The sequence below is a fragment of the Papilio xuthus genome, unplaced genomic scaffold (genome assembly GCF_000836235.2).
Source record: "Papilio xuthus unplaced genomic scaffold, Pxut_1.1 DF825017.1, whole genome shotgun sequence".
Lineage (NCBI taxonomy): Eukaryota > Metazoa > Arthropoda > Insecta > Lepidoptera > Papilionidae > Papilio > Papilio xuthus.
In genome coordinates this window covers 6,667,770-6,681,184 of record NW_013533632.1, presented here as the reverse complement: position 1 = coordinate 6,681,184, position 13,415 = coordinate 6,667,770, and the positions used below count along the sequence as shown (strand labels likewise).

The following is a 13,415-nucleotide window of genomic DNA, read 5'->3' as shown; positions in this document are numbered from 1 at the left end:
CAAATAGCTACAGATAGATGTCTATTCTTTCAATTAAAATGAAGCCAATTGAATACGTCTAACATTCTTCAATTTCCAACTCGCAATTATAATGTGGGTCTTCTAGGAGAGAAGCCGAGTTGGATAATTTGATTCTTGTCGTGGCAATATTTACTCGTAAACAACTATAATAGGGACTACGATGCCCAGAACTTTTCTTATCGTTGACTACGTTTGTCGTTAACAACCAAATAAGCAGATACTATGAAGTGAAAGAATTGCTATGATGTCTGATTATTCTACTGAGTGTTGAAGTTACTAGCTTCATGTTTCGCAAGTGAACTATTACGTAGTTTTATTCGGTGCAAGTGTGACGCAACCCGACGATACAGGCCCCGCAAGGGCATATCCGCACTGCGCAGTCACTACAAATGCACTTCACATTAAAATGATATAAAAAATTCAGACTTGGAAGAGAAGTTGAATGAAGTAGAAATTTATGAAATGCTTTATTTCAAAGAGTTACATAGTTGACGATATTAAAAAATAGCTGTCCTTCGCGATTCCGTCTGCGCGGAATTAAAAAAATATTATGTAACCTATGTGTACTTCCAGACTGTTCCACATCTATGTCATAAAACAACCATAGATAATATATGCATTTTTAATATTAGTAAGATTGTGATATTACAGTTTGATAAAGATGCTCATTTTAATTTACTTTAAAATATAACAATTGGAAGTGCTTGACCAGTACAATGTTTGCTTTTCAATAAATGAGATGGTCTATGGTCAACAATGAACTAATTGGCCTATTATGATGTAAAACGGTCATCAATTATTGAGAATGAGGGCAATAGCAACAATACCAAATGCACAAAACAAGCACTAAATTCTTGACATTAAAATTCAGCACTATGTTTATTTAAATTATGTCGCCAAAAAGAACATAGCATTTTTACATTAAACAACAGAGAAGCTAGATTATCTGTAATGTAAATATTTCTAAAAAGAAAAAGAAATGACGCAAGTTGATTCTAGATTTCGTAGAGATGATATCTATGATTTAATATTACAACTATGTGGAAGAAGTATTAAATGCTCTTAAGAGTAATATCTTATAAATATTGCTTTTTTTAAATTGGGAGTGGTCGTAGAAAATGATGTCATAAAAAAGTGTTACGTCACATAGGATGGAATAAGGAATGCATATTGGACACGCCAAGTCCGCTAGTTGTTTACTTTCTACAGTTCAACACGTTTATTAAATCGCCAATAAACTTATCTAAGACGCCTTTTTACCTTCACTCTTAGTTTTTATATCTATTTTATAATCACAAAGTACTACCTTCACTGATTTTGTAATTGAATTGAAGTGTCGGAACAGTTTTAGTCTAGGAGACGAAATTGTATCCTTATTTTTTTTTCCAAACGTCAATAATTTAGATGAAATTAAGAAAAGTAATCACATCAGTAGACCAGTATGGTTTTTGAATTTAGATGACGGAGATTATATAGTTTTTGTAAAAATAATTTGCCCATCTTTTATAAAATGCGACGGTAATTTTAAAAATAACAAACTTCTTTTTTCTGCAGGGTATCCTTTGGCAGCTCGAAAGGGTCGATGGTCGAGACCCTTATCTACGAGAGTCCCCTTCAAGAGGAACCAGAGCAGACCAGCCCACCACCGAAGGCGCAGGAGACGTCCTTCCCCTACACGCCCGTCGAAGACGAGTACGTTATATTCATTTAATGAGTATGTTTTTTTTTCATTTTCATTTCCGCGATTGGGTGTTTTGTTCAGTAATTGCGAAATAATTATTTTAAAACCAGTTATCGCTCGCGATTTTGTCACTATGCAATTAAAAACTTAATAGCTTATGCGTTATATCTGACTGACTGTAATGTATGTTCCGAATTTCATACATACCATCCAAAGTTTTTCATATATGCCAAGTAAGATGTAAGATTACTTACCCCAAAATATAAACGCGATTTTAATGGAAAATAACAATATGCTCTGCGATTATTATGATGAAATAGAGGGTTAAAGAAGTGGTTTTGATGTAAATACGACATTCGCGTAAAGTTATGGCGTATGTAACGGTCATACACAACGGTCACACACCGCTGTGACTGTTGCTCTTATCATAACGACCACTATAAAGATCTGTAACATGATAACATGACAAAATTAGACTCTCGTCTTGGATTTGCTGACGTTAACATTTCAAAAAATAATATAACAACAAAAACAATATTTTAAATTGTTAAAAAAAACATATGAGTTAAATAAAAAAATAGTTAATTTAAAAAAACTAATATTTTGCAAAATAAATAATATAATTTTTAAAATAAAAAAGAAAACAGGAAGTTAAATTATAATTTAACATTAAAATTTTACATAACTTTAATAAGCTTATCAGTACTGAGTTGTAGCATTAACTGGATAAAATACTTGTTAGTAAAACTCGTGTTAACCCGGATGCAAGCGGTTGCGATCAGGAAGTTAGTCGGAGCAGGGTGCACAAAAATGCATATCCAGTCTCGCGACAGTCCAATCGCTTATGGTACTCAGGATTTCAATCCAAACCTATAAAATAACTATAGACAACAATTTACGCTAAAAGTCATAAATTCCAAAATATTTCTTGTCGGACACCTTAATAATATCACATCATTTTATTTCACAATTTACACAAAATATTTACTTAGAAACGTCAAATATCTAAATGGCCGACATTTAAGGAATTTGACGTTCCTCAGTTCGCTTAAATTATGTTTTGGATCGAAACGAAGGATGAGAATTAGCATTTAAAAAATAATAAAAAGCATCTTTTTAAATAGCTAATAAAAAATATTTTCTCTGCTTTATTTGATACTGATTAGCTCAAAACAATTTTTTTTTATTTGAACATTGTCAGATAGCGGTAGCGACAGCGGTAAATCCCCTAAAGAAATAACACGGAAACATAAAAATATTGACATTTCTAGAAGCAATTAGCGATTTATATTTAAAGAGGAAATGACTTGTAAGAGATTAAAATTAATTGGTTATTTAAATCGTTACTTTAATGTACATTAATTAACAATCATTCTAAGATCTTAAAAAATCCATATACCTTTAAATTGTTGTTTCAAAGCACCCCACAATAAATGTATCTAGGGAATAATTACGTCATGCGTAGGTACATACAACCTACTTACGCAATAGAGTGAGGGAATGGCATTAAATAAGTCTCCCTCCGCCTACGACAATCGATAAATGGCTCTGATCACACCTCCCCATCATTTACTTGGAAATGTTTTCTAATTGCTGTTATAAATAGATAAAAAGGTGCTCATGTATTGCGGCTATAAAGTCACAAAGGAAGTCTACTGATGGTGAAACCAAAAATACATAATATAGACATGCTTTCTTGGTCTGGGTCCACGATTTATTTACTACTAAAGTCATATCATTTTATATATAATTAATCACAAAAAGCTATTGATGCTTAAATTAAAGTTTTGTCATCGCAATATTATTTTAAAGTATAAAAAGTTAGTAGAATATAAAATCCTGTTTAACATTTGACAAAAAGTCTTACATGTTTGTAACTAGCATGTTAACGCATTGTTTTCTTTGCAGAAATTATGCGTGATTCTCGTTTAATTGGAAAGATTTTGTATACTAATGTAGCGACTACTATGAAACGAAACTTGTTAAGTGAAAACAATGTTTAAACAAAATTATCCGCTGTTAAACTATATCATTTTGAATGCTACGGCGCGGCGAAGTTCTGTTTCAAAATATTGAGAAAAATGAAAAAATAAACAAAATTTATGAAATCAAAAACCCACGAAAATAAAGCCTAAGATATCAAAATATTAGAAGGCAATTCTATAAAAATAATAAGGTGTAATATTTTATCCCAATCTGTTAGTTATCAGATAATAAACCGAATTTCGCGGGCGATAATACGAATCCGTTGTTTCCGTTAACGAAAAATGTTGGGTTACGTCACTAGGCGAGGCGAAACGAGGCGAGTGCGAATAGCGGCGCTCGCTTCGGTTCACTCCATTCGCTGAGGAGTGCGAGTGAGCGAGTGAGCCTCAACGACATCCGAACATCCGAGTCGGAGATCGATGTTGTGAACGTGTACGTAGTGGAAACACTGTTGTGAAGCGTTGTGCGGTGCGGCCAAACCCAACGGCGCAATCTGCGCTAATGTTGTTCGTTGCTACTGTTAATGTCTAATAATTATTTATATCATCGAAAGTAAATAATTATATTTGAGTGTTGAGTGACAATTATTATTTTACGTGAATATAAGAAAGGTATGTTAACATTGTTCACGTCATTTTTGTGTTGTGCTGCGCACTGTGTTCGGCTGTCAATTATTTCTATAATTTTTACGGTTAACGAGGTAGCTATTAAGTTTATTTGTTATCAAATCGCTAATATATCAATGATAAGTTAATACGAGGTGGAGTACGGGTGAATCGCAGTTTTATAGCGAGGAGAATTCGGTCAGTATGACGTCACGAGGACTGAATTATAAACATAAAACGACTTTCAGTTCCATCCAGCAATCGGGAGTACAAGGTCACCACTCGGCATCTACATACATCTAGTAAACATACATTGGCAAACGTTTTAGAATCTCTATTTATAATGAGTGCATCACTGATTATCCCTATGAGAAGACCCGCCCTGTGATTGCCTAAGGTCGGTCGGCTCGCGGCTGCTTGCGGAATTTGCCTTCTGATCTCACCAAACCTTTCTTTGTCCCAGCTACTTTTTTCAGTTAACATTTATATTTAATATTAATTCATATTATAAATAATTTTCCATTTAAAATATTATTAACATGTCCTTCAAAAAGCTGTGCGTGGGATTTTATACGATTCTTTAGGTATTTTCGTTTTTTTAATTTATTGCACAATAATATATTTCAAATTCTAAATTTTATAATTAAAAGGACATTTCAAATTACAATTTAACTTTTCGTTATTTTTTAAATCAATTTAAAAGTTATATAACAAAAATATTTGAAGAATTTTGCACAGTATATTTAAATTTCCTAAAAAATATAAGATTGTTTATTGTGATGATAATTTATTGATCATAAATCAACAAAATTGACAATTTATTATCAAAATTGAGATGTATTTTATTTGATATTGGTTAAGATTTGGTGTAGCTTCATCATCATAATACTTTCAAAATTCTGGGCTATCTTTCTTGTTGGTCAGAAATATGTTTCTGTTGTGTTAATAATTAAAAATTTTACATTACAACCTACAACTAAATCATCTAATATCATAATAAAACTGCTATCAATAAATGTATATTTAGGATATCTAAAATACAAAATAAAGTTACAAGATAGCCGAGAAATTGGTTGGCCAATATGAACATGTATACTTCTAACCTTGCGTTTCTGAGACCGAAATCTCTGTATAAAATATATCATCATCCCTGTGACAAAACAGAGATAACAATATGTTTAAAATGAGAATTATCATCATTGTGTTAGCATTATTGATACATTGCTGAACATAAGCCTCTTTTCCCATGCACCATTCCATAATGTCCTGCGCGGCTTTTCTATGATTTTCCTTGCATGATGTCATTAAGCCATCTTTAAATTACAACTATAAAGTATTAATGAAAAAAATTTATTTCTTTAAGGTCATGTTTAATGGTAACAAAGAGTATGTTACATCTAAAATATTCTATATATAAAAATTTCCATGTATGTAACACTAACATGTGGGTGTTACATATAGTCATCAGCTAATAAAAGATCCACGCTTTAATGGAACAAACTGAAGTTAATCTGTATAACAGTTTATACTACAAATGTCTTCTCATACGCTTCAGCTGTGCGTTGTATTTTTAAAGCTTAAAACATTGTTATAAATGCAAAGCCTAATTAGTTTTAATTTGTTATTGTTTATCATTTTATATTTATGAATCTGTATTTTCCATCATGGTAAGAGTATTCTTCTTATTTGTATAATTGTTTACAGGTCGGAGCGTTCGAAAGTGCGTGTTTCGTTTTACCAAGGAGCAAGACCGCAGTGTCTCTCCCCGCCGCCGCAAGCGACGGATCCTGATTCTCACATTCTCTACGCTAGCCTACTATCAGCAAACTCCGACATGGGTGAATACACCGTCTACAATAGGCAAATCAGGTAAGTTCCAATTGAACTAATGCCCTAATTGTCCGTCTTCAATTGTTCTTAATGTCTTTATTGATCTAATTTAGTAATGATATAATTGGATTCATTTTGCTATGTGAGGAAGTATAAGAATTATAAGCTTCTGGTTATGAATCCGTTTGGGTAATGTTTTATCATTTACCAATACAAATGTTATTGATATCAATGATAGAGTACTGCACTTCTTATATAATGGACCATATCACAAATAGATTGTAATCTATATACTCTTTGAGTGGGTGTATACTGTTGGTAAAATACTCCGTTCACCTTAAAATGATAACAATGTCATACATGCTTTGTGTTGGTGGGGAGCGTTCAATTCATTTCATTACAAATACATTGTGACGCAGTTTTTCTGTACAGTACAATTTGAATGACGACATCCAAAATGAATTTAATTTGGAACACTTTAGTAGTTTATCGTTTCATCTTCCAACAATGTTTGACTAAAATGTAGCCAGTTACATTGTGATAATTTCAGTTCCATTATGATGTATTACCATGTAATTACTTAACATACATTTGATTGGAACTAGTAACATTTTAAACATATTTAAACAAAAGTCCTATTAATTTGAAATTTTATTTGGATTAATGCTTGTTTGAAAGTATTTCTAGAACAGCCCAACGGATCTTGATGAAATTTTGTATAGATGTAGAACTCGGTCTGGAGGGATACATAGGCTACTTATTAAGTTTTTTTTTAATTTTGTGCGGACGGAGTCGCAGGCGACAGCTAGTAATAAATATTTATTTTTTATGAAATGGAAAGTTAATTTCGAAATTCAAATGATTGACGTTAATTGCTTTGTTTTGTATAAGTTATTTAATTACTTGTTTGTATTTCAATCTTGTCAAGTTTCAAATTACAAAACATGGACAGGTTGATATTTAATATTTCAAATTGCGTTTCAGTAAATCATCTATTTTCATTCAAGGTTAAATTTGTCGAGATTTTACAAGAATGATAAATCGTTTTTGTATCGTATATTTCCGACGAATGACATATGATTTGAGCCCAAATAACTACGAATGAATATTGGATAATGAAACTCATAAAGGTTGATATGAAATGAGTGTTACCAAGACTCATTTTATATTCTATAATTATAGGCAACTATTTAAAATTCAGACAGTGTTATTACATTTTAGATTAATAGAAATTATGATTTTCTTCTTGATGAAATGCATCTTGAAAATAAAACATGGTGTTTACGGAATAACGGAACCAGTTTTGACGAAGTAAATATTTAAGGCTAAAACATACTGTGTGATAGCCGTGTTGACGTTTTTAATATCAATCAGGGGTGATCTAAGGGTTAGACACGTGATTTACTGTGTCTATCAGTGTTTTTTCGACTAATACACATAGGTTAAAAAAATCTACATATGAAATCATTGATCCTTCATATTAAAATATTGTCTTTGCTTTAATCTCCTGTACGAAAAAAAGAGATAATATTATTTAGTCCGTCAGCAGTTGAACATAAATTTACGCAAATATGTACCACATAAAATGTAAGATGACAGAAAATATTAACAAGGACTTGGCATTGTTAAGTCGTAAATGCTATTTAAATGTTTGACCTTGATGGATGTACGCAGTTATTCAATTCGTAAGGAGGGAAGTAATTGTACTGATTAACTCATGGGTTCTGCCACTGTTACATCATTTAATTGGTACTTTGATGGATAACATTATGTAATCTTGTAGACCAACTTCTTTTTAAATTTCTGTCCAGGATTTAACTTACCTTTATATTTAGTCATGTCTTTTTAAACTAAATAGTGTAGACTAATATTTTATTTCTATTATGTTACAGCACTGAAAGCGGCTGGGACAATCCCTTCCGTCCGGATGGTGACTTGAGCCGCGAAGCTGATGAGATTGTGTCCCTGATCAAAGGTGGCAAGCCTATCACGCCCACGCCCACAGCTGAACCCGAGTTGCCAGTTAGTGATGAGGAGGAAAAAGTGCATGCAAATAATGTCAATGTAAGTATTTAAAGAGCTATACAAACTTTATGGTGGAGCCACATGACTTAATTAATTGTGAGATGCAGTTAAGTTAAATATATAAAAAGAATTAAATGTTATTGATCCTATCGATATGGTTCTTTTAATTGCCTTCAAGTAAATAAAAAAAAAACTCCTTATTGCTTTATGTAGAAATTAAAACAGTTCTTTGAGATGTAAGAGCCATTTTTGTGACGGTTTAATTAAGTCTCATTGCAAGTGGCCTATTTCAACTATCTCGAAACAAAACTAGATTAACCCAGTTTACAAGGAGTAGTTGGCTCAAAATTTTGTTTGAATTATTTCGTTCTAGGGACAGTTCACTGTGATACTTCTGTCATAATTATCCAGATCAAAATTATTTTATACTAGTTCTTACCCAAAATATCCTAACAGTAAAATTTTAAAAAAAAAGTTCTAGTAATTAATATAGCATAGGTTACTTAGTGAAACTGTACTACTGCTTTTTAATAGAAAAAAAAATTGTCCAGTAGATTTTATTTTATAAGGCTTGTAGAAAGATTTGTAAGAATACTCTAGCTCTATCCCACATAGGAGAATTGTGAGGCGATAAATTATAATGAAATTTTGATCTGACAGGCTAGTCCGCCATCTTCCCCTCAAACGAAAGTGGCAAGCCCCGTGCAGCAGAGTCCACCGAAAGCTATGAACGGCACTAAGAATGGTGCCGCGGTGCCTGAGGTGCACCCTGGGCAAGTTGAGGTGCAACGCTCGCCGCCGCAGGAGCCCCTGCAGCCAGAACACGTCACTATCAAGAAGAAGCCTAAGTGCAAATGCTGCGTTCTTCAGTAAACAGCCCCCTTTCGCACCGGTAACACTTGCTTATACGTCTAGCATTATATCCCCCACTTTGGTGTTTACTCGGTGCTATTTCATTTTACGATTTCTCTAATTGCAACTTATCGAAACATATATCAGGAAAGTATATGTGTTCATTGTACAATTTACATATAACAAAGTCTGGCCTCTACTCTCATACATTGATATTTTTGTTAATTATTTCATTAGTGAATTTTTGAGTATGTAGCAGGTCAAATATTTACAAATTCTAACATTTATGTTAGTGACCGATGGTTTATATTTATTGCCCTGAATCAAGCGGCGCATTATAATAGTTATCTTCACTAAGTATTTGCGGCCTAACGCTTTCTTTACATACATATTCCTTTTACATATGTCTGGGTAATATTTTGTTAACAGAAATAAGTTATTTTAAAATATTTACGAAATTGGCTGCGTTGCTAATCCATTTTATTCATATTTTTTTAATTATTTTGTGAAATTGAAATAAAACCTTCTCATAGAATATTCCATCTCAATTGTTAAATTAAAATGTCTTTAGGATTATGTATGTAAACAATGCAAGTGTCGCCTACATCAAGTTTGTGATACATTCATATATTTTAGCTAGTTTCGCAAAGAAAGAGGGAAATGATGTTGCAAGCTAACGATCCTGCGGAGGGCAATATTAAAATGTGACTTTGGGAATGTTTAAAAATCACTAGAGAATCTCAAAATATCATTAGATTGAGATGAGAAATGGTAAAGTAAAAAGATGGAGAGAAACAAAAATTCTTATTATAAAATCATATTTACAATAATTTTTAAAGTGAATATGCCAATTCTGCTCATTTCAAAATGATTGCAACATATTTAAATTATCTTATTTTATTTAAAAAAAAAAACAACATAATAATTTATTTTAGAACTGTTGCTAAGTTGAATCTGTGTTGAATAATGTTTAAAAATAATTTAAATGTATATTTTTATATGTTTATTTATAAAAAAAAAGTATTATAATCTTGAAGAATGATTGAGCTATAGTATTGGAAACATATAAATGACTGAAATAGATGCTTAAACTGGAATAGACGCTTTGTTGTGTTATTTTAGTATCTGTGAAATTCCAATAACAGTTGTATTGAAACATATTATCATAGAGTAAAGAGATGACATATGTTTTTAAACAAGTGTTTCATAAGTGGAAACAGTAAGGCTACTCTTTTACAATAGAGTTATTAATGATTGAACTGGCTATCTTATACCATATCATGTTGACGCTATTCTTTGAATAAAACACTATATTTTGGGGTACAATTTTAATTCCATTATAATTCATAAGTAGATCTGCTATTAATAAATAGTATTTTAACTGATATTTGAATTCTATTTCACATTTAGACGGCTTGGTGTTGACAAAACAAACAAGCAAATAGATTTTCTATGGCAGCTACTAACTAACATTTATTCTACAAATATAATCTTATCCATATATTAATGGAGTATATCTTCATGACTTATATATATTAAGATATATTCGACAAAAAAAATAATGTTCTTGTATGTCACAGTTATCGCTGTTAGATGGTAACCATACTGATTAAGATATATGTATATGATTTAGATTACCTATATATAGCCATTTCAACGTGACTTCACGCTTGCGTCCAATAGAATGTACACGATTTTTTTTTCATAAATCTGATCACCTAAATGGATTAAAATTTTATATGTAGCTTTTTTATTTTAGCATATGATCCTTATGTGTACTGTTTAGTCGCAAGTGACAAGGATAGGGGTGCTCGATCGGAATGATATTGGTAAGGGTAACATTGTCGTATACTATAAAAACTGCATTACTCTATATTTTTAATACATAAACATCACAAAAGTACATAAACGTACATAAAATGCTTATCTAAAATTATTTTGATAATAATGAAAGTATTTTTTATAGTTTTTCACAATGTTTAAATCTGGGTAAGTAGTAAATTTTTTACGCATGTGGCGATTTACAGTATGGAGATAGGTTTAATATGATTAATTTACAGATACCCAATTTCAATTGACTGGTACCCTAATGTATACAGTTCAAAAAAATGTTTATAACTTCTGTGAAAACTCTCTGTTACGTAAATTGTAATAATAAAATAAATATTATTTCAAATCCAAAATTAATAAAGTAGAATGAAAATTGGGGATTGGTTTTATTTTAAAGTCAAAATTAAAACATCCTATGTAAAAATATGTATGCATATATTAAATGTTTAGATGTGCCCCTACAAAAGGAATAGCGTTAGTAAAGTAGATAGGTAATTAGAATGGTATAGTTAGGTGATCCACAATTATTTTGTGTTTGTTATTGATGTTTTACGATATTAAATTATTTTTACATTTTCGTTTTGATTTTTATAGTTTTCGAACAGCAAATTTAATGAAGACAGTGCCACATGAATGAATGATGTATGCAGGCTCTAGCGCAGTTAAAAAAAAACATATTAAGATTAGCTTTAGACGGAAAAGTAGTTTTTCAAAAGCTCAGCTATGTTATATTAGAAAAACTGTAATTCACTATCAAATTTTTTGATGCTTTAGGAAATGTTCTAAATTATGTTATTAAATATTTTATATCCAGTAAAATTTAGCAACAGTTTGAATAGATGTATTGCACTAGATTTAGACAATTTGTGTAACTGTTTGGCTGTTTGTGTAATCATTGTTATTGCAAACATCATTCTGTAAACATTCAAAAATTAATATAAGTTTTCCTTTTCAACATCCACTATGTGTTATATTTGACACCTAATATGTGCTTATCTATTTTTATATTTTAACATCTTGGTATTTATGATATTACTATGCTCATAACAGTGATTTAAATAATAGTAGAAAACAAATTAATTCTTGTTACCTTACAGGTTATTTCATTCATATAATTTTTTTAATAAAAAATTGTGTTAAAATGAACTGACTACTGTTGGACCGGCTGCATTGGGCACAAAAGTTTGGTCATAATTGCTATAATTTGTTTAATTATGAAGATTTATGTATTTGAACATTGAGCATTTATGTATTTGCCATTTTATTTTATAAAGGTGCTTTCAAGTAGGTGATTATAATATAGGACATTTCTTTATACAAGCTTTTTAAACATTTTTTTAACATTGTACAGGTAATGAACATTTTATCAATGTTTTTTTTTCATTTTAATATAAATTTTTAATATATCCAATGAAACTGACAAACAGAATTACAGTAGAGGCATCTCAAGGTTAGATTAACACATTCAGAGCTACGGACTCTCTTGCTAAATCAATATATTGTGTAGTGGCACTGAAAGTGTTATTGCCTTTTGTTGGCAAAGTATTATAATTCTAGCCGCCTTTTTATTTCAGCTTGGTGTTGTAAGCCATGAGATCCTCTCGTTAGATTTAAGTCAATATTGTGATTAGTTTGTGCATTGTTTAGTTTAACATGGTCTCCGTCTACAATATTGTTTCATGTTGCCATGTTTGTATGTTCCTTAATTAAGTTTTTTATTTTCAAGTAAAATCCTGTCATTAAGGTTTATAATACAGCATTATTTCATTCGATTCAATTGAAAAGGAAAATAATGAAAAAATTAATCATCAATAATGAATTTTCTGTTAACGAGTACATCATTTATAACATTTAACAGTATGTTTAACTGTATTTGTATTTAAAGATATAAAATGACATTATATTTGTATAAAAAAATATTTACTTTCTATTATTATCAATCAATGAGTATGTACAAAATCGATTACATTGTAATTATTATTTATATTAAATCTTTTAAAGGCGAATTACTTCGTTTTATTTCAATACACCTCAAAATTAATTACTAAAGTTATATGTCACTAGTTTAATTTATTTAGGTAGATATATCAGACTATTTATGTTGGAACGATTATTATTTTACTAATATAAATACGAATGTTTGAATGTATGAATGGATGTTTGTTAGTAGGTATCTCCACAATGGCTGCATGGATAGATAACATAGTTTGGGAGAACACATATTATGCCAGTTGTTTTTTTTTTAAATTTCGCGCAGACGACAACTAGTGTAATAATAAAATTGTAGAGCGCTTGTAGCTTTTCTGCTTGTATTTTATGATAGCCTATAGGTACCCCAATATTCGGGAATGACGATAAAAACTGGGTTTCTGAGACGTAATTTCCGTTTACAACATACTGTTTTCTCATTTGTCAAAGACAATGACAGGGATGACGATATTTTAATAGAAACCAACTGGTAGGTAATTTTTTAAGGAAAAATACCATATTTGAAAATACAAATAGGATCGTTAAAAAATATATTAAAAATAATCTTTGTAAAATGTTTTCCTGTTGTCGAGTTGTTTCTCTTTGATCGGGTATTT

At 30.7% G+C, this 13,415-nt stretch overlaps 1 protein-coding gene across 1 annotated transcript in view; it reads left to right on the top strand.

Annotated features, from left to right (window-relative positions):
• The window catches only part of LOC106126298 (uncharacterized), a 34,538-nt gene extending 22,638 nt beyond the window's left edge, over window positions 1-11,900 (top strand). Inside the window, exons 4-7 of the mRNA XM_013323861.1 lie at window positions 1,576-1,713; window positions 5,998-6,162; window positions 8,016-8,187; window positions 8,809-11,900. Coding sequence (XP_013179315.1) covers window positions 1,576-1,713; window positions 5,998-6,162; window positions 8,016-8,187; window positions 8,809-9,021 — 688 coding nt within the window. The 3' untranslated portion in view covers window positions 9,022-11,900. The remainder of the gene's footprint in view (window positions 1-1,575; window positions 1,714-5,997; window positions 6,163-8,015; window positions 8,188-8,808) is intronic.
• The last annotated feature ends 1,515 nt before the right edge of the window (window positions 11,901-13,415 follow it).